The sequence below is a fragment of the Daucus carota genome, chromosome 5, assembly GCF_001625215.2.
Source record: "Daucus carota subsp. sativus chromosome 5, DH1 v3.0, whole genome shotgun sequence".
NCBI lineage: Eukaryota > Viridiplantae > Streptophyta > Magnoliopsida > Apiales > Apiaceae > Daucus > Daucus carota.
Genome location: NC_030385.2, coordinates 33,303,796 through 33,325,636, shown reverse-complemented (window position 1 = coordinate 33,325,636; position 21,841 = coordinate 33,303,796). Strand labels below are relative to the sequence as shown.

The 21,841-nt window shown below is 33.8% G+C and overlaps 2 protein-coding genes across 2 annotated transcripts; both read right to left on the bottom strand.

Annotated features, from left to right (window-relative positions):
- Positions 1–7,041: 7,041 nt before the first annotated feature.
- Positions 7,042–8,416, bottom strand: LOC108222261 (peroxidase 5). The gene is made up of 2 exons (XM_017396187.2): positions 8,104–8,416; positions 7,042–7,943 (listed from the first exon to the last, which is right to left on the bottom strand). The coding sequence occupies exons 1-2, from the start codon at positions 8,338–8,340 to the stop codon at positions 7,179–7,181; spliced, it is 1,002 nt and encodes a 333-aa protein (XP_017251676.1). The 5' UTR covers positions 8,341–8,416; the 3' UTR covers positions 7,042–7,178.
- A 10,325-nt stretch (positions 8,417–18,741) lies between these two features.
- On the bottom strand, positions 18,742–20,187 carry LOC108220972 (peroxidase 5-like). The gene is made up of 2 exons (XM_017394875.2): positions 19,845–20,187; positions 18,742–19,668 (listed from the first exon to the last, which is right to left on the bottom strand). The coding sequence occupies exons 1-2, from the start codon at positions 20,076–20,078 to the stop codon at positions 18,904–18,906; spliced, it is 999 nt and encodes a 332-aa protein (XP_017250364.1). The 5' UTR covers positions 20,079–20,187; the 3' UTR covers positions 18,742–18,903.
- Positions 20,188–21,841: the final 1,654 nt, after the last annotated feature.

The window sequence follows — 21,841 nt, the reverse complement described above, 5'->3', positions numbered from 1 at the left end:
GATCGGAAGAACTGTTCTTAAATATCAGAATCTTCTAAAATTGCTATTAAACATCAGAATGTTCTGTAAGAATTGATATAAAATATCACTTATGTAAGAATTGTTAAATATCAGAAACTTTAAAGTAACTATTGCAATCCTATTTTGCTGAGTTTTCAATGAGTTTTGTAAATCCTAGTACGAATAGAAGACATATATATATATATATATATATCTTTGAAACCAAAGGAGTTTTTAAAATCATAAGCAAGTCCAATGGTGATGTTATAATAGATGTAGCTATTTTCATAATTTGAAACCAAAAAGTGATTTTTGATGCTAAAATAGAACTTATGATCCAATGTTAAATGTAAAATAGAAACAAACATATCCAAATAAAGCTATATTCTCATTACATAATCTTAAAGTACATAACTATATTTGTCACTATTACTTTATTAATGTATTTTGTCACTTGCATGCTTATGTGGCAATTATAGCACCATCTATACTTGGTTCTATATTTAGAACCAAGTATAGCATTTTGCTATTTTACATTCAAGTTTAGCATCCCATTGGAGTTGAGTTTTGTGCTTGGGTGCTATATTATAACAATAGCACCTACTTTAACACCTCCATTGGACTTGCTCAAGTCCAATGCTAGATGCTATATATCTATTGCTATTGCTATAATATAGCACCAAAAAGTGTTTTACCTAATTTCTATATAGAACCAACTCCAATGCTAAGTTCTATAACTTGTTTCAAATTTAACCAACTCATTAACTTTTACCTAATTTCTATATAGAACCAACTCTTTAACTTTTACCTAACTCATTAACTCATTAACTAGTTTCCAATTTCTATTTATTGATGATGTGGCAACATGGATGGATCCATCCTTGGTTTCAAATATATAACCAAGGATGCATCTATGCATGGATGCATCTATGCATGGATGCATCCAAATATAGCACCCCTTTAGAGCAAGTCCAATGCTAAATGCTATATATCTATTGCTATTGCTATAATATAGCACCAAAAAGTGTTTTTTGGTGCTAAAATAAAACTTGCACTCCAATGCTAAGTTCTATAACTAGTTTCAAATTTAACCAACTCATTAACTTTTAACTACCTTCTATAAATTTTATTAAATATCTTAACAAATTCTTCCCTTTGGAGTTGATGTGGCAACATGGATGGATCCATCCTTGGTTTCAAATATAAAACCAAGGATGCATCTATGCATGGATGCATCCAAATATAGCACCCCTTTGGAGTTGAGTTTTTTTTACTTTTGATGCTATAATATAGCAATAGAACCAAGTATAGCATTGCATTGAAGTTGCTCTAATACAATTACAAAACCTATACTATCTTTAAAACTCTGAAAAAAGTGTATAAATATTTAAGTATGCTCATTAAACTATCGCACCATCCATCAACTCAACCAAGTCCTCAGCCTCAACTCTCAAGAGTTAAGATACAATAACTCCCTGCCTCTCTAAGTTTAGTAAATCAACTGGGTGTTATATCTATGAGGAAAAAATCGATGATAACTCATCTTGTAGCCGGGATTCTGCCGGAGGAGTTGATGATGGTTATTTTAATGAAAATTCCGGTTAGATTTTTAGTACGCTTAAGGTGCGTTTGCAAGTCATGGAATGCCCTACTTACTGATCCACAATTTGCAACAAAACTCTTGGATCGCCATCAACAAAACCCTTAAGGTGGTTAGTCATGTTTTGTGGTTTTAGTCGGTCCTTTGGTTGCAAGTATGTAGCTCTGTTTTGCCTGAACCAGCAACCCCGTATTCTTTTCGAAATTAATCCAAGAGCAGGTAGGAAACTGGATTTTTATCAAAATTTCAACTTTCCTGACTGTTTCAAAGAATGCATTGTTTCTGGTTCCATCAATGGCATCATCTGTCTATCTTCTTTTTGGAGATCAGATACTCGTTTTGTTGCTTTATGGAACCCCACCATCAATTACTGGAAACCAATTCACCTCCCCCCTCACATGGAGGATGATGATCGCTATGCATCCATTGGCTTGGCTTTTGATTCACTCACTAATGATTACAAAATCATTAGGCTCGCTTCTCTATTCACTCCCATCTGCCCCAAATCTCGTATTGAGGTTTACTCTGCTAAACAGGACTCTTGGTCAGTCGTCAACTCAAATTCTTTACCACCCAACCAAATTGTAGCCTTATTCTCAAGGGTGTCCCCTATTGGTCAAGGAATAACGTTCCCGGTGATCCTTCTTATGATAAATTTCAGAGTAATTTTATAGCTTCCATTGATCCTCATACTGGCTCTTATAAGAAGATTCCGTATCCACAGATGGTCCTCAACAAAAAAACTAGTATCCATCCTTTCAATTTTATGGATTCACTCGCCCTCCTAATTTATTCCCCTGGTGAGAAACCAAACCAAACTTTTCATGTGTATGCACTAGATGATGAGAATACCTGTGCTACCACCTGGATTAATGTATACTCTACAGCCTCCCCAAATATTCTGCAAAATGAAGATATATATACTCCGTTGCTTTGAGGAATCTGGAAAGATTGTAGTTGCGGGGTGGAACCATAATAAGAGTTTTTCTTTCTTATATGACATCAAAACTGATTGTCTCATTGATAGCATTGGACTGGATGCTTTTCGGCCGAGTTGGGATGAATCCTTTCACCATGTCGAGAGCCTAGTTTGTATTCCTGGAATGCAACCCATCCAGAATGAGGTTGATAATCACAACGAATGCACTCAACCAATGTTCTTAGGAAGACGACTTGGATCAATGCTTTAAGCTCAGTTTGCAACTTTGTTGACTGAAAAGGATAATTTCATCTAAACGGAGAGCTGCTGGAGTTTAATAGTGCTGCAACTCTGCACAAAGCAAGAGAGATATTATAGTGTGTGTGATATTAATTCTATTTTTAAGTAAGATATAGTTAGCTAAACTTCATTTCTGTCCTGGCTTCCAGTTTGTCTTAACTTTATACTTCTGATCTAATAAAAGAACAATTTTTTTTATTAAGAAGGTAGTGAGTTTGAAAGTGAGGCCTCCAGTATTGCATGACCTCTGATAGCATGTGGACTCATCATCTCCTAAAATATTAGCATGTTAAAACTATGGCTTTATTGGATCACATCCTTTATGTAACACTATATATTTCGCCTTGAATGTGTTTGAAGGGGTTGAAACTTTTCCAAATCAAAAAACTACAAAACCGTCTGAAATCAATGTCATGGTAACTAAGTGTTAGATACATGTAATTCCATCGAGGTATATTAATATATTTAGTTTGTTTCTATCAATTTTGTTAATGTAGTGCTTTCATTGGGGAAAACTAAATTGCAGGTCCCTGAACTACTGACGTTTTATTGTCTAGGTCGCTGAACTAAAGATTCCGTATTTCAGGTCACTTAACTTTTCTGTTTTCTGATCTAAGTCCCTTCGTCAAAAAGATTCTAACGGTGTTAACTAGGGTTCTTGAGTTTCATACAGATCAAAGCAATTTTGAAGGTGTTACTGATATCCAAATTCAAAGTTCAAAGTAGTCAAATTGAAGCTTGAGTCGCTGGCGACACTCATATGACACCAATTTTCAAAAATTATGTTCAATTTAAAATTTTATAAATTTTAGTCACTAAATTCAATAAAGAACCCTAAATTTATGGTCCAATTTGGGGTTTTTTAAAATTAAATCTAATTTGTGAAAATTGTTGTCATATGAGTGTTGCTAGTGATTCAAGCTTCAATTTGACTACTTGAACTATGAGTTTGGATATCACTAACACCTTCAAAATTGCTTTGATCTGTATGAAACTCAAGAACCCTAGTTAACACCGTTAGAATCTTTTTGACGGAAGGACTTAGATCAAAAAATAGAAAAGTTAAGTCACCTAAAATACGGAATCTTTAGTTCAGGGACCTAGACAATAAAGCGTCAATAGTTCAAGGACCTATAAATTAATTTGCCCCTTTCAATATGCTTAAATTATAATTTAAACTTCTTTCCCTTAATAATGTGAAAAGACTCAGAGGCTTTTGTAAATGGTTTTATATTTTATTTGATATCTTTTTTAGCAATAGTACGGCCACAATGTTTCCATCATGTAGTTTAATTTGATAATTTGATTTCTGATATGATTTTTGTATCACAACTTATCTGATCTATTGACAAACTCCATATCTGAATTAGCCTGAATCTTCATACTAATTGCAAACTATGTCACCAATAGTTTTGCATCAGACTGCATTGCACTTAGCTCAACATATTATGGAGTACACAACAGAGATGCTGAGATGCTTAATATTAGGAATGTTATACTTTTGCAGTTTATATACAATTGTGTGTGCGCGTGTGTGTTGTGGAGAGAGTTTTAATATTCCTTTTATATATGTTGGTATATCGAGTCGAATTTTTTTCAGGTCTGGACATTATTGTTGGGATAATAGGGACATGATTCACCTTATGCACAAAGGGAGTATATGATGGCAGTCAAGAAAATAGAGTACGAGGCTATTAAGTTGCAGTGGCAAGTATCTAGCTAAATATGAGGGTGCTTGGGCATTTACTAATGCTCTGGTTTTTTAACACATGGTACTCATGGTTGTACAATTGCTTTTTGGCTTAAACACACAACAGCCATTCAAATTTACACCAATATACATGTCAACCCTCAAAGTTCAAAAATGAACGGTCCAGCCACTCGAGTTACAGAAATGTAACTGTTAGCCACAATGGGCGGAGAGTGCATGCCACACTCAGTTGCTGAGAGTACTCTCACATATACACTCAGCTACACTGCCACCTGCCACGGTTCGGTTCCTCTGTTGTACATAACATTGGTGGTGCTTTTTAATTTTTTATTCTTTTTATAACAAGGGTACCAAATATTGTTATAAACATCCTTCTTAAATAATATTAGCTCAATATTCTGTGTCATCTGATTTGAATATTTATTATTTTATGAAAATGATTTAATTTAACTTTTTAATGAAAAGGTTGTGCTAGAAGAAAATGTATATTTTAAGACAAAAAGATTTTTATAATTGAAAAATAAACGTGTTTGCTTTAAAATAAAATTATTATATTCAAAATTTATAATTTATTATAAATCATCATAATGATTAATTTTTTAAAAAATAACTTATAAATAGAATGTCAAATGATTCTCGTAAAAACCAAGTTTGATGTTTTTATTTTATTTTATTGTACTGTGAAAATATAATTCTAAATTTTGCAAAACAAAAACAAAAATTCTACACAAAAAGTGTAAACGATATTCAACTTCACTAATAATATTATAATATATTAATTATAAGAAATGACTGAGAAACACAATTTCTTTACACGGACAAAACCCTACAAGTTAGGGTCGAGAAAAAAACCGATTTAAAAACGAAACCGAACCGAAATCGAGAAAAATCGATCTGAATGTAACCGAGCCGAAATAGAAACTGAAAAATTTAAAACCGATCCGATTTAAATTGTTGGGATCTGGTTATACCTCCAAACCGAACCCATAAAAAATGAACCGAAATAATTATTTAAATAATAATTAAATAATAAATATTATATATAATATATAATAAATCCTTGCTATCGTGAATAGTCTGTAATGCCTCAAAGAAGTATCAGCTTGACTCGTGTAATCCTTGGACATGAGCTTAACTCCTGAATGATTCTTAAAACAAGAAACTAAATTATATAAACCAAACTGAAGCCCTTGTAGAAAGCTTGTTTGCAAATCATTAGTAGAGTTTCGGCTCAAAGCTTCAGTCTTCATTCTATTTGGCATTTCAGAAGCCATGGCCGCTCCTTGAATTTTTTATATTTTATTTTACAAAATTAAGAAATATATATTAACAATACAATAAAATAAAAACACATTCAATGATTTTATTTTAAAGTAAGTCACTATTATAACAATAAATTATAAATTTAGAATTTAACACACCCAATGGTTTTATTTTAAAACAAACACGTGTATTTTTGTTTTTAAATTAAAAATCTTTTTAATAGAAAATACATATTAGTTTAGAATAACTTTTTCATTGAAAAAATATTTATTAAAATCATTATAACACAATAATAAATATTATAAATCGCGTGATGTGGATTATGCGTTAACATTATTTAAGAAAAATGTTTTTTTTTGGTAAGTATTTAAGAAAAATGTTTATTGCTATCGGGGTGCACTTGTTTTAATAAAGGATAATGTTGTACTAGACATAAAGGTTAAAGGGTGGAGGACATTGGTTGACTGGTTGTGAACGAGAAAAAGATACATGCATGTGACTCCGACTATACGTCTGTCACTCAAAGGGAAAGAGTGTGCCGTGCACTCTACCTTCAATGTGGCTAATGACGACATTTCTGTAACTTGAATGACTGGACCGGACGTTTTTAAACTTTAAGGGCTAACCTGCATATTGAAGCAAACTTGGATGGCAAATGGAGTAATAAGCCTTGTTTTTTAAACAAGAGAGAGAGCCAAGAAAAGCCAATTATCCTGATCAGACTCTAGGTTTCAGATTAATCCAAATTCAAACAATTTTAGTGTTAAAAGCCATGGAAGATTGTTCAGGTTCATTCATTCTCCATTTGGATGAAGTGATTTGATTTACATGTGCTTCTATGTCACTTGATTATGCACATTATTTAATAGATTTGGCTCAGGGTAATCAAATTTTGCTAAGAAGATAGACCAAGTTTTATTTAATCTCTCAATTGAAAGTTGAAGATCATCAGGTGAATCCTGTCAAGGCTGAAAAAACAGAGCCTGCTAATGTTATTAGCGTCAAGAAAGAGGAGCCTGCGCCTGTTAAGGTGAACTTTGGCTGTGGAGGAGGCGCTTTCTGCCGTTAAATTTGGTCCATGACTTGAAAAATATTTATAATACCTTACCTATAATATTTATAATCCATGTCTTTGAATTTTCATTATGAATGAAATTATAATATTATGGAAATTTAAGTAACAATGAATGTTCTGAATCTTATTTGAGTTTTATGTTTACTGTTTGTGCATAATGAATGATCGAAACGAGCATATGCAAATCTTTCTATATAATCAAGAAAAATAAACTTTACTCCACACTTGTACAATTTTGACAAGACTTATGATCAAAAAATGAAACAATCAACGTTTATAAAACATTTTGAGAATAATCACAATTCACAGATTAGTTCACGACACTGCAAATCCTTCTGATCTCTCCTTGTTTTCCTGTCAGGACGTCGATAGAGCCCATACGAACCATAGCAGCAGCAAACTTAGCGCTCCAGTTTGATCCGTAATTAGCATTGTTCCATGCGTTCTTAGATGTCAGAGGGCTCGTTAATAGCGTCTGATCTGATGTCAATAAGCCTCTGTTATACTTTAGTCCCACGTAATATTGGTTGTCCAAACGTTGAGGTGTCAGGGAATCAAGATTCACTGTACGATCTTGGGCACTTGATTTAGGACATCTTCTCTTCAATGATGCAGCATATTTTGGATCCAGAGATGGATCTTGGGGATGAGTCGCGTTAAATTTATAGAGACGGTCTGTGAATGAGCTGCAATGTGAGACGCCAATTGAATGTGCGCCAGAGAGTGTGACCATTTCGTCTAATGATAATCCTTTCTTTGCAAAGTTGTCTACAAGTTGCTGGGCGTTCAATGAAGGGGGAGGGAGATTTTGTGTAACTTCGTCGAATACTGATTCAGTTCCATCACGACGCCCTGAAGGCACTGCATAGTTTATGCCCCCGGCTCTGAGGGCGCTGTCACGGGCAGCAAAGGCTATTATATCTGAACACGACACCTTGTTGGGACATATAGCTTCAAGCTTCGCTTTGGCCTCGTCGATCACCTCAAAACCTTGTAGACTAGGATTATTCGCGGGATGAGATTTTTCTGCTAGCTTATTTGATGTCGAATCCAACAGTACCGAACCCTCACAACCCTGAAAAATGAAACCATAGCTATCTCATCAAATAGACGTTACATGTGATTTTTGAAAAGAACTTTTTGAAATTATATGATCATGTCAAGCCCTATAGGATTTCTCATGCATGATCATATTTTTCACAATAAAGTAGACAAAAATGAACTGTAACACGTACCCTGACAAAGCAGTCATGGAAATGCATTCTAATGAGGCTAGCAGCAATGCCTGGATCCTTCGACGCCGCTTTGTTCACAGCATGTCTTACAATTGACTCTGCCCTTGGACAGCTTTTCCTGTAGTAACCAACCTTAAGTGGCGACGAGGAAGCTCCTATTGTGGATACGATACAAGACAGGATCAAACAACAACACAGCACCAGTTCCATGCACTTCAAGCTCTTTACCTTCATCATCTTCGATATCTTAAACCACGTCCGGTTACCAGATACAAGACAGAATGTTTGTTTCTTCCAACTCGATATATGGTTAAAATTGTGAATGCAGTATGAGCAATGACTGCTATGTTTTTATAGTAAAAACAACGCGGGGGGAAATGGTTCCGCTGAATTAGCTTAACTCATATTTAATCGATGATTAGGTGGAAACGTGTGAAGTTGTCATAAAATTAAACCATGTCCGGCTTTGTAACTGTCTGCTGAGATTGAGCAATATTCATAAACAATACTGCAACCAAATCCGAGTAGTCCACATTTGCAATGTATTTATGAGGAATGTCTTTCTAAATAGTTCTTTGCTTTACAGTTCTGTGTGAGATGTTTTAGTTTTAAAGACCTTCCAGATGTAAACATCCAAACTCTATGTGCCTGTCTGGGTACAGCCACTTATGGATTTTTATGATAAAAAACCGTCTTCTACTTTTCTTGACACGTTAGTGTAATAAATTAAAAATACTTATAAAAAGCTGAGAATACAGATTTTGTTTCAGGACTTTTGATTCCTTCCTAAACAGTTTAGTCACTTATAAGTCTTAATTTACTTCTCACTTCCAATCAACTTTTTTATTTTAAGCAAGAAGCACTTTTTAAGTTTAGCCAAACGGCCCCATATATATAGAGCCTTGTCTGAGTGCTTGAAACTCGGGACTCAAAGTTTTTTCGACTTTGAATTGAAAAATATTTGTCTATGTAATAAATCAGAAACTAAACGAAAATTAAAAATAAGTCAAAACCATTTATTATGTTAATCATAAAATATTATGATATTTATAATTATAACTCTAGACAGCAGTTTAACAAAAAATTTATCAAACAGTTTGTTTTCAGCTTTTACTCAAACAACATATTTGAAATCAAGTTTACCAAACAGTCTCAGTTTTTACAAACAACACTTTTACTCACAGCAACAACTGTAATTTTCAACAGCAATTCTAAACAGACCCTTAATTGGAGTTTCGTGGACGTGGTTTTTGTACAGCAAGAGAAGCTACACAGCTGCATATATATTTTGTCGAGACATGATCATTTATTTTAGAGCAGTGCTAGGTGCACATAACTGTGTACAGAAAATTTGTACATAATGACTTGCTTGTGATGTGGTGGGTTTTAATTGGAGTGCATGGTTGGTGTAAATGCAGGGGTGCCATCCAATTAAAATCTACCACATATCATTATATACATATTTTTGTACACAATTAGTATTGGTGACATTTCTAATAAAAAATTGTCTGACTAATTGAAGAAATAATAATAATTAAAGAGTGTGGATGCAAACACTTTGGGCTAAAGAGAATGAAGATAGATTTAAGCTTTTATTTGGATTAGTGCATATGTTTTTTCTGAATTTGTATGAGTTGTTAGATTTGACAGTGGTTAAGGTTGGTTCCTTGCAGGTGAGGAGATCTGATTCAACAAGTAAAGAGTAATAGTTGGTAATTTTTATTTATAATTTGACCTGGTGATTAGTGGTAACTAACACCAGATAAAGAATGGAGAACATTCTGTACTTTGAAACAGTCTTTTTCCCCAGCTTGAATGATGTTTAGCAGAAAGTGACTTGCAGTACTGGTTCACATCTCCATTTGGAAGGGCTTGGTTATGTGATTTTTGTGTTCAAATCATCAGACCCAAGCTCACTACAAACTAGCTGCACCATTGATGGTATCCATAATCACGTCCAGTAAACCATCGGTAAATTAAAGACAAAATTTAAATATATGATAATTACATTTTTTTTTATAATAAATTAAGTTATACGCTTTTTCTCTAAAAAAACGTAAACACAACTGCACCGGCATAAAATCACGAAAATCAGACCACAAAAATGCGGCGCGGTTTATACATTTAAGAATGAATCTTTTTATTTGAAATTATGAATAAAATTTAAATATATGATAATTACATTTTTCCATAATGAAGTTATATGATAATTATCATTTCGGAACTATAACTCCTCTTAAAAAGATATATAGAAAAGTGTAAATATAACAATAATAAGTACTATAAGAGACATGTTATAATAGTATAATCGTTTTACAAAAATTTGGTATAATAGTAATACTAGATTTATAAAATAATAATTAACTATATATTATTTGAAGAAGTTTAACGAATATGAACATAACACAATTATAAATAATATATATGTGTATAATATAATTTTATCCAGTTTTTATTAATAAATTTAAATACATTATTATATATATTACGATGCAATTGTTTGAATGGTCACTATTAAGATTAAAAACTGTATTTTGTGGAATGATGTGGACAGTTTATGCGGGACGGTTTAGTGATCACCCGTGTAACACCGCCATCCAAGGCCGCTTGCTGCTCCAATGATGATCATGCTAAAATAGTTTCGTTTTCCAGGCGATGGTTCAAGTACAAGTTAAGTCACTGGGAGGCTTCACCAAGTTAAGATTTATTTAATCAAAATAGGTTGTCTAGTTTATTTTTATGATAAATAGCTAGGAAAAGATTTGATTAGTGGATTTTACTGACAATATAAGTTTTACAAACATGCAATAAACAACTAAATGGATCATCCAAATTCATCCAATGCAATTCTAAACATGTGTTAATGATAATTAATAATATGAATTTCACAGTTATTAGATACATGAACATCGTTTAAACTCAAAGGATTAAGCAATTATTCAAAAATCCAAGTACAGTATTTAGGGATTCCAAAAGCCATGCTGTGCATGTATATATAAATAGCTTATTTCTGCTTCTTTCATTCATCACACAACCTTTTATAAGCATTTTAAGTATATTATTGAGAAAGAAAATGGTACAATGGAAAGGAAGAGCTGCTTGGAATGAGCCACTGTGGATCAACAAGGATGGTCACAACTCCAAAGAAAGAGCCAGTGGTGACCATGAAGACGCCAAAAGTTGAAGTTGTGTAGCCTGAGACAGTCAAGAAAGCTGAAGAGTATCAGGTGAAGCCTATCAAGGTTGAAAAACCAGAGACTGCCAATGCTACTAGCGTCAAGGAGGAATCCGTGCCTGTTAAGGTGAATGCAGGCTGTGGAGGAGGCGCTTCTTGTCGTTAAACCTGCTGCATCATTTAAGCAATATTTACTATACCTTATGCAAAATATATTACATATACAGGTGCAAAGGAATTTTCATTTCACATAATGTACTGCTCCTGGAATAAATTTGTGATCTTAAGTTTCTAAACAAGTTTGTGTATAATCTTCTTCAAGTTTTTTGTTTATTTCGTGTTTCTATATATTTAATTTCCAGTGGATGAAGTTAGGGACAGATACAGTTTCTCTAATACTTGAAGTAAGGGATAACCAAAATACACTTCTCAATATCATGCAAGCAGGTGCAATTGCACTTTCTTCACAAGGAACATTACATTCACCAAAAAAATTTAATTCACAATTGCACAATTTCTATAACCAAAAATGTTGAAGAAAAGAAAAATAATTATGAGGCATAAGAGACTAATCACAAAAAAATTAGTTGACAGCAGAACAGATCTTTCTAATCTCCCCTTGTGTCTCGATTGTGTTGACAAATATACAAGTGGTGTCTGAAATTAATTAAAGCTCTTGCACTGGATTGCTGTTCAGTTGTTCTTGTCACAAAATCGGGTTGGATTCATATGACCCGACCCGGTTATAATGTATTTGCATATATTTTTTGTTGGGTTTGTCTAGTGTGTGCCATGTGCGCATGCTAAGTACCAAATTCTATAAGTTTGGTGGATTTTTATTAGTGTGGTTGGAGAATTTGCAGGGTTCCACCATTATAAAAAAACAGGAGCCAATCAAAATCCACCAAACTTGTAGAATTTGGTGCTTAATGTGTGCTCATGCGCACACACTAGAAAAAATCGTTTTTTATTATCTAAATTATAACTAATATAAATTTCAGTACCTTTGCATAAAAAAATAAAATAAAATTCAGTATCTCTTTATCCTCTTAAAGTCTATTAATTTCTCTACTTTCATAGGAGTATATAATTTTGTAAATTATGTTGTCCATTGAGCACCTCAGTAATTGAATGTCAAACTTGATAATTTAAAAGTTTATTTATTTCAGTTTAAAATTCATAAATATAACATAATTATATTTTTTTTAAACTAGCAGCACCATCGGTAAAAGACACCATTTGCATTATCTATGAGACTAAGAAATAACATTATCTATGAGACTAAGATATAACATTGTTAAATGTTATTTAACAATGTTAAATGATCATAAGTTTCTACTAAGTAGAAACTTAACACACCATTTATATTATCTATGAGACTAAGAAATAACATTGTTAAATGATGTTAATGCAATGTAAAACTTATGGTCATTTGCCATTTGAGTAGAAGCACTAAGGCATGTTCCGACAAAATTATACATAATCATCTTAATACCGACTCCTTTAGAAAAGAATAACCACCTGATCTGCTACAGTTCAAAATATAATAAATTAGGGGACAGATGAAACCAAATGCAAAATTTAAAAAATCATCATGTTTTCATTTACTCTTATTCAAGATGGATGTTAATAGACGGACAATTTTCTCTGCTTGGTGACAATGTTACTGAGCCTTCAATGTGTTGATCTTGCTCCCTGCAATTGTCTCATAGTAGTATATTAAGCAGCACTCTTTCCTTCACAAATAACAATGAGGTGAAAAGTTCATTCTAAACAATATATTAGATATACTAATAGACATATATACAGCTAGTTTACAAGTATACTCTGTTCCTTCACATATATGCACCTCAGTAATTTTTTTTTCTGAATACAGATATAACATAAATATTTTTATTCAGAAAAAAAAAATTTAAAAATAACAATTATAAATATGTGGTCAAAACTTCTAAAAATACTGTGTTAAAAATCAAATGCCCCGTATATATAATGGATCAGAGGAAGTAGTAGTTAATAATTATTCTTTATTATTTAATATTATAAAATATTTATTCTTTATTATTCAATAAACACAACCAGCTTTATTCTTAATTTTAAGAATATTAAGAATAATAAAGAATATTCATTGTTAACTATTTATTTTGTTCACGTACTCTTAAGAGTTTTGAATATTCTTTATTATTCACATTGATTGTTAAGTGGTTAGTTATTAAAAAATATTCATTTATTATAATTTAACATACATTAGATATATTTTTCAAGTTATTAGAAAATATTCATTTATTATAATTTAACATACACTAGATATATTTTTCAATCTGTTTTTAACTTTTCCCTTTTTTTATTATATTTACAAATTTCAATCAAATTATAATAAATATGATTATTCAAAAGTTAAAAAAATATATATATTTAAAGATGGAGGACATAGGAGTACATAATTTCACGTTCAACAAATAATATAACTACATTACAAGGTTGGCTATTAAATAATAAACTTGATGGGCAGATAAAATATTAAAATTTCTCTGTTAGGAAATAATAGTTTCTTGACTCTTTTTTTTCACGTACTTTAAGAGTTTTGACTGTATATTTATAAAAATTATTTTAAACTTTTTTTTGTGAATAAAAATATTGATGTCATATTTTTATTCACAAAAAATATTTTTGAAAAATAATATTTATAAATGTGCAGTCAAAACTGTTAAAAGTACTTGAAAAAAAAGTTAACAGACTATTATTTTCGAATAGAGTGAGTAAATATTTTGTTATACTGATTTGTCAAAACTAAAATGTGTGGAGTAGGATTTTGTTAATCCTATCAGATTCATGTGCTGCTATTTGCTAACCTCAAAACTTTAATACTCAGTCTACCTTCTTTTCTCTGTCTTAGAAATCTTGATTAAAGAGCTTCAAAAACTTTGAATAATTTAACATGCGGGTCTGATATGCGATTCTGAGACATATGCAAGTACACGGGTGGAATTACCCTCCAACCCTCCATTCTAACGCGTTAACTAGCTAGTTTTCAAAAGTGAGGTACACAAAGTGCACAACTGTAAACGTAGGTACATAGTCTGCATTTTACTCTATCCTTTAAGAGCATCTCCAACGGTGTTGACTATATTTGTTGGCTAAATTGGACATGTAAGACATTATGTAAAATTTGCTGAACCTGTAAGACATTTTGCTTCAATGGTATTGGTTATACTGGTTGGCTATAATTTAAAAATAGTATGTTATTAATATTTTAAATTGTTAAAATAGAATATATCAGTTTAATACGGTAATAAATGATGTTTAATCTTTTTACAGATTTCTTACAGACTTGTAGAGGTTTGACAAATATAGTCATCCATAGGAGGTTGACTAAAATTACAGACAACAGATTAGTGTGGTTGGAGTGCTGTTTTTTCAGAACGTTGCCTATATTTTTTTATTTTGGAATGCCAACTCATTTTTTAGCCAAAAGATTTGTATGGTTGGAGATGGTCTAATACATGTGCAAATAGCTTAAATTTATTTTTATGCAGTATCCTTTTAAAATTGGATTAGGATTTACCCATTTAGGGTTTGATACAAACTGAAACGGTGAAACCAGAATCAAACCTCAAACCTTGGTATTGCAGCAATTAACCATGGTGCAGACCCGATCAATGTCGAAAGCTGATACCGAGACTGCTACTGATACCCAGATTGTCGGGAGAGCGAGCAAGCAAACAAGGAAAAAGGCTACAAAGAATGCTGATTGCTATTTGAAGTGCTCAACACTAGACAGCAAAGCTAAGAAAACAGTTAGCTATCTGAAACTCCCAACAAAAGGCAACGAAGCTCTGTTCATTTTCATGGAGGACTATATCATTCGACATCCAATGCAAGACTCCTCACAATTTCACACTGTAGACTTTGCTGGACAGGAAGAATGGAGACAGATGAGTGATCTTCAAAGAGCTCCGTTTGTTAAAGAGGCCATGGTGCGGACCAGATCAATGTTGAAAGCTGATACCGAGACTGCTACTGATACCAAGATTGTCGGGAGAGCGAGCAAGCAAACAAGGAAAAAGGCTACAAAGAATGCTGATTTCTATTTGAAGCGCTCAACACTAGACAGCAAAGCTAAGAAGACAGTTAGCCCAACAATAGACAGCGAAGCTATGTTCATTTTCATGGAGGACTATATGATTCGACATCCAGTGCAGGACTTCTTACAATTTGACCTCATAGACTCTGCTGGACAGAAAGAATGGAGACAAATGAGTGATCTTCAAAAAGCTCCTTTTGTTAAAACGGCCATGGAATGGAGGGAAAAGAGGGCTAAGCCAGCACATTGATTAGGGATGAATTCTAGTCTCTAGATGTTTTCAGCTTGGTTCCTTATTTAATTCTGTTTATGGTAGTTTTATCTTTGCTGCTGTGTTGAACTCGTTTTTTTTTTAATATACTACCCTGTCATTTTTCATGTTTAATGTTAAAAGAACTAGAATCGTGTTTTACCAAAGCTTGACATTAAATTAATAGAAGGTTGGGATTTTATATCTCTGAGGCAGAGGAGTGTTGGGATTACCCTATTTTCTACTGGAAGCATTAGATTCTGGACAATATTCATGTACAAACTCTGATGAAGAGCCCTGCATAGGGCATATGATGTAGGCTAATCTTCCTGTGAATGGGTTTGTCAAGTCTGTTGTCACAACTATATACTTTGACTTGGTCAATGAAAGGCCGACTTCCATAAAAAAAAAGGTTTCAAGATTAATTGTTTTGTCACTGAAATAGTTTGTTTAATTTTTGGTGATGCTAACTTTCGAATTTATAGAATTTATGTTCATGGACAAAGTTAGTCGTAATTGTGCTGTTGTATGCACTCTGCTTGCTATGGGCATTACAAGGGATGGATTGTTTTAGATAGTGTTCAATGGGGCCCAGTGCAGAAATGTTTTCAAGGCCTGTAAGTTTGTTGTTGCATCCAGCATTTTTTGATGAATATGATTTACCTCATCAGCCATCTGTTAGAGCCAACATTCCCAGAAGCTGTTCTGTTCTCTTTCTATGGTTGATGAATGTTTTTTGACTTCATTAGGAAAAATACTAGTATAATGCTCTACAGTGAGATGGAGAATGGGTTGGTATGTGGCGTTTTTTCTTGGTAAAACATTCCCCCTATGATGAACCTGAGAGGAAACTTACTCGTAGGTTCTTTCCTTTAGCTCGGTACAGCATCAGGATTGTACCATTAAGGCATCCCTGAATTTCTTGAATTTAGGTAATGCGATTTCGCTGAAGAAGTTGATCGGGAAGGGAATTCCTCCGGTTTTGTGGCCAAAGGTGTGGTTCTCATTGTCTGGTGCAGCTAAGAAGAAGTCTACTGTGCCTAATAGCAATTATAATGATCTGATTGTTGCGGTGGAGGGGAAAGGTTACACCTGCCACTAAGCAGATTGATCATGTGAGTAGTGTCTTGATTGTTTTTGCTCTTCGATATATGATGATCTGTTGTTTTGTTTTTTTGATGCTCTTGATATTGCATATGAATGATAATTTGAGGTAATGGATATTGCATTTTGAGATCATGTATAAAGTATAGTTTTATAATTTTTTTTAAAAATTTTCTTTTTTTGAATAAAAATTTAAATATCAAACTTTTATTTAGAGAAAAAAAATTTAAAAATATATTACGGAACTATACTATAAATGAGCGTGGAAAAACGTGCTAAAAAGTAACGTAAAGAAATGAGGGGATAGAGGGAGTATAATTTATTCTTTTTATAAAAAATTGATTACATGTTTTTATTTTTAAATTAATAGCATCTTTTAACTAACCAGAGTAAAATATATTGCTGCATTGATTTAATCAGGTGCATGAACCCCTTCCAACCCAAAGGGCAGCCTTTTAACTCACCTAAATCTACATCTGCATAAATTTTTACTCATACAATGTAAGGATTCCAAAAGCCAAACTATGCAACTATTTATAACTCTACTTTCCCAACTTCAATTTCACAAACACTTTCGATTATCATTATATTGTGGAGAAAGACAAGCACTGTTATTTGTGAAATGGAAAGGAAGAGCTGCTGTTCTGCAAGGAGCTGCTGCCCCTCAACTATGGCAACTCCCAAGAAAGAGCCTGCGGTGACCATGAAGACGCCCAAAGTCGAAGCTGTGAAGCCCGAAACAGTCATGAAAGTTGAAGATCATCAGGTGAATCCTGTCAAGGCTGAAAAAACAGAGGCTGCTGATGTTACTGGCGTCAAGAAAGAGGAGTCTGTGCCTGTTAAGGTGAACTTTGGCTGTGGAGGAGGTGCTTTCTGCCGTTAAATTTGCTCCATGACTCGAAAAATAATTATAATATATTTAAAAAAAACATGTCTATGAATTTTCATTATGCATGAATAATAATAGAGTAAATGACAAAGTGGTGGCTGTAGTTTCTCAAATTTTACAAAATGTTGGCTGGAGTTCAAAAACTACATATTGGTGGCTGGACTTTACCTCCGTCTTTTAATATGGTGGCTGCCGTCAAAGTCCGTTAAATCTTGCCGTTAAGTCCAAAAAAAATAATTAAAAAAAAGGATAAAAATGAGTTTTTGCACAAATTTAGGAGCAAACACATGCCCAGACAAGATTACACTGAAATCAATTATCAAATAATCAGCGAGTGAGCTTCCTAATCTAATAAGCCGATCATTAATATATGCAGCAAATAAATCTCGTCTTCAACAGCTCGTTTTGAATCAATCAAAACAGATGGAAGGATTACAAAGGTCTGCAGTATCGTTCAAAAGGCAAGGCTCATCAGCGGAGATTAATCGATTCAATCAACGTAAAGCAAATCAAGACCAAGCAGATGAAGATTGATGAAGAAGGACGATGAAAAGACGCCGTTGCATCTGTTGAGAAAGGTGTATCATACGGGAAAGGTGTCGCAGGCGATTGATCCGCCGTCGCCGAAGGTTGGAGGTGGTCAACGGAGGGGGTGTTATGAATATGGCGGAGTCAATCGGAGATGGGGCAGACAAAAGCTGTCCCTATAGATATCGTTGTAGAAGGCTGTGGATTTCGAAAGCTGGAGTACGAGATGGCGAGAGAAGGGCGGTGGTTGGGTGTGATGAGTTCGTGACTACTGTTGATTAATTTGGGGGTTGGTGAGGTGATTTTCACCGGAGAAATAAGTAGGCGGAGGCGGGGAGGAAGAAAAACAGAGGGATGAGACGGCAGGGAGACAAAAGAGATTGATGGGTAATTAACCCGTTTTTATCTTTTTTTTTAATTATTTTTTTTGGACTTAACGGCAAGATTTAACGGACTTTGACGGCAGCCACCATATTAAAAGACGGAGTTAAAGTCCAGCCACCAATATGTAGTTTTTGAACTCCAGCCAACATTTTGTAAAATTTGAGAAACTACAGCCACCACTTTGTCATTTACTCATAATAATATATGGAAATTTAAGTAACAATGAATGTTCTGATTCTTATTTGAGTTTTATGTTTACTGTTTGTGCAATTTTTCTGTTATATAATCAAGAAACCAACTTTACTCCACACTTGTACAATTTTGACAAGACTTATGATCAAAAAATGAAACAATCAACGTTTATCAAACATTTAGAGAACAATCACAGATCAGTTCACGACACTGCACATCCTTCTTATCTCTCCTTGTTTTCCTGTCAGGACTTCGATAGAGCCCATACGAACCATAGCAGCCGCAAACTTAGCGCTCCAGTTTGATCCATAATTAGCATTGTTCCATGCGTTCTTAGATGTCAGAGGGCTCGTTAATAGCGTCTGATCTGAAGTCAATAAGCCTCTGTTATACTTTAGTCCCACATAATATTGGTTGTCCAAACGTTGAGGTGTCAGAGAATCAAGATTCACTGTACGGTCTTGTGCACTTGATTTAGGACACCTTCTCTTCAATGATGCAGCATATTTTCGATCCAGAGACGGATCTTGGGGATGAGTCGCGTTAAATTTATAGAGACGGTCTGTGAATGAGCTGCAATGTGAAACGCCAATTGAATGAGCGCCAGAGAGTGTGACCATTTCGTCTAATGATAATCCTTTGCGTGCAAAGTTTTGTACAAGTTGCTCGGCGTTAAGGGAAGGGGGAGGGAGATTTTGTGTAACGTCATCAAATACTGATTCAGTCCCGTCACGACGCCCTGAAGGGACTGCATATTTTATGCCTCCGGCTCTGAGAGCGCTGTCACGGGCAGCAAAGGCTAGTATGTCTGAACAGGACACCTTGTTGGGACATATAGCTTCAAGCTTAGCTTTGGCCTCGTCAATCACCTCAAAACCTCGTAGACTTGGATTATTAGCGGGATGAGATTTTTCAGCTAGGTTATTTGATGTGGAATCCAACAGTACCGAACCATCACAACCCTGAAAAATGAAACCAAAGCTATCATCAAATAGACGTTACATGTGATTAAAATTTTTAAAATTTTACAAAAACTCTTTGAAATTAAGTGATCATGTCAAGCCCTAGTAGGATTTCTCATGCAAGATCAAATTTCCCACAAAAATTAAAGTACACAAAAACGAACTGTAACACATACCCTGACAAAGCAGTCATGGAAATGCATTCTAATGAGGCCAGCAGCAATGCCTGGATTCTGCGACACCGCTTTGGTCACAGCATTTCTTACAATTGACTCCGCCCTTGGACAGCTTTTCCTGTAGTAACCAACCTTAAGTGGCGACGAAGCTCCTATTGTGGATACGATACAAGACAGAATCAAACAACAACACAGCACCAGTTCCATGCACTTCAAGCTCTTTACCTTCATCATCTTCGATAAGATTACCGGATCAATATACTTAAAATTATTATGCAGAACGAATAGAAGACAGAAAGTTTGTTTCTTCCAACTCGATATGGATGAAATTGTGAATGCAGTATCAGCAATGACTGCTATGTTTTTATAGTAAAAACAACGCGGGGAAAAATGGTTACGCTGAATTAGCTTAACTCATATTTAATCAGTGATTAGGTGGAGACGTGTGAAGTTGTAATAAAATGAAACCATGTCCGGCTTTGAAAGTGTCTGCTTAGATTGAGCAATATGCATAAACAATACTGCAACCAAATCCCTGTAGTCCATTTGCAATGTATATATATGAGGAATGTCTTTGTAAATTGTTCTTTGACTTTACCAGATCTGTGTGAGATGTTTTAAAGACCTTCCAGCTATCAACATCTCGACTCTATTTAGAGCGTGGTTGTCTGGCTGCTTAAAACCCCGGACTCGAAGTTATTTTCGACTTTAAGTTAAAAAAAATATTTGTAAATATAATAAGTCAAAACTGACTTAAAATTATAAATAAGCCAGAAACTGACTTATTTATAAGAAATTATTTAAAGTTTATCCAAACGAGTTCTTAGTTAGAAAGTTTCGTGGATGTGGCTTTTGTACAGCAAGAGAAGCTACACGGCTGCATGTATATTTTGTTGAGACATGATCATTTATTTTAAAACAAGTTGCTATAGCTAGTAAACGAGTATTGGTGACATTTCTAATAAAAAATTGTCTGACTTATTGAAGAAATAATAATAATTAAAGAGTGTGGATGCAAACACTTTGTCCTAAAGAGAATGAAGATAAATTCAAGCTTTTATTTGGATTAGAAATGTATATGTTTTTTCTTGATTTGCATCAGTTGTTAATTTTGACAGTGGTTAAGGTTGGTTCCTTGCAGGTGAGGAGATCTAATTGAACAAGTAAAGAGTAATAGTTGGTAATTTTATTTATTATTTGACCAGCTGGTGATTAGTGGTAACTAACACCAGATAAAGAATGGAGAACATTTTGTGCTTTGAAACAGTCTTTTTTTTCCCAGCTTGAATGATCGTTTAGCAGAAAGTGACTTGCACCAGTTCACATCTCCATTTGGTTATGTGATTTTTGTGTCCAAATCACCAAACCCAAGCTCACTACAAACTAGCAGCACATTTGATGGTAGCCATATTCACGTCCAGGTAACCATTGCTAAAAGAGATGATTAGTGATCCTGCAATTCCTACAGAACTGTAAACTGTAATTGTATCTGGGCAACACTTCTACGACTGTAACTTTCTTTGTTCTACTAAAATTTCATTACTGATATTATAATTTTTCTTGCTGATTAGTATTCAGAGTATAAACCGAATGAATAACGATATGTCCAACTCATTCTGCAGGTAGCTGTGATGATCGTGGTTGTGGATGGAACGGTTTTTTTCTAAATCATAAATCAAAATCACGGTTTGGTTGAATATTCGAATCGCAACCGCAGCGCGCTAGTGTAAAAATCATGTAAATTACATCATAAAAATGTGATACCCTTTGCACATTCCGTATGTTTAAGAACAGATATTTTTATTTGAAATTTAAAAAATTTAAATATACAATAATTATAATATTTGTTTTATAATGAAGATATATGACATTTATCATTTCAGAGCTACAACTACCGAAAAATATAAACAAAATTGTAAATACAATAATATGTACCGAGAGACATATTATAATTAATAATTATGCATAAAATTTATATATATGATAATTAAAATTTT

Bases quoted from the DNA above. Each gene is read 5' to 3' on its own strand.
- LOC108222261 (XM_017396187.2), bottom strand. From the start codon at position 8,340: ATGATGAAGGTAAAGAGCTTGAAGTGCATGGAACTGGTGCTGTGTTGT. The intron at 7,944-8,103 runs GTACGTGTTACA...TTCATTTTTCAG, and splicing joins TCCATGACTGCTTTGTCAGG to GGTTGTGAGGGTTCGGTACT.
- LOC108220972 (XM_017394875.2), bottom strand. From the start codon at position 20,078: ATGATGAAGGTAAAGAGCTTGAAGTGCATGGAACTGGTGCTGTGTTGT. The intron at 19,669-19,844 runs GTATGTGTTACA...TTCATTTTTCAG, and splicing joins TCCATGACTGCTTTGTCAGG to GGTTGTGATGGTTCGGTACT.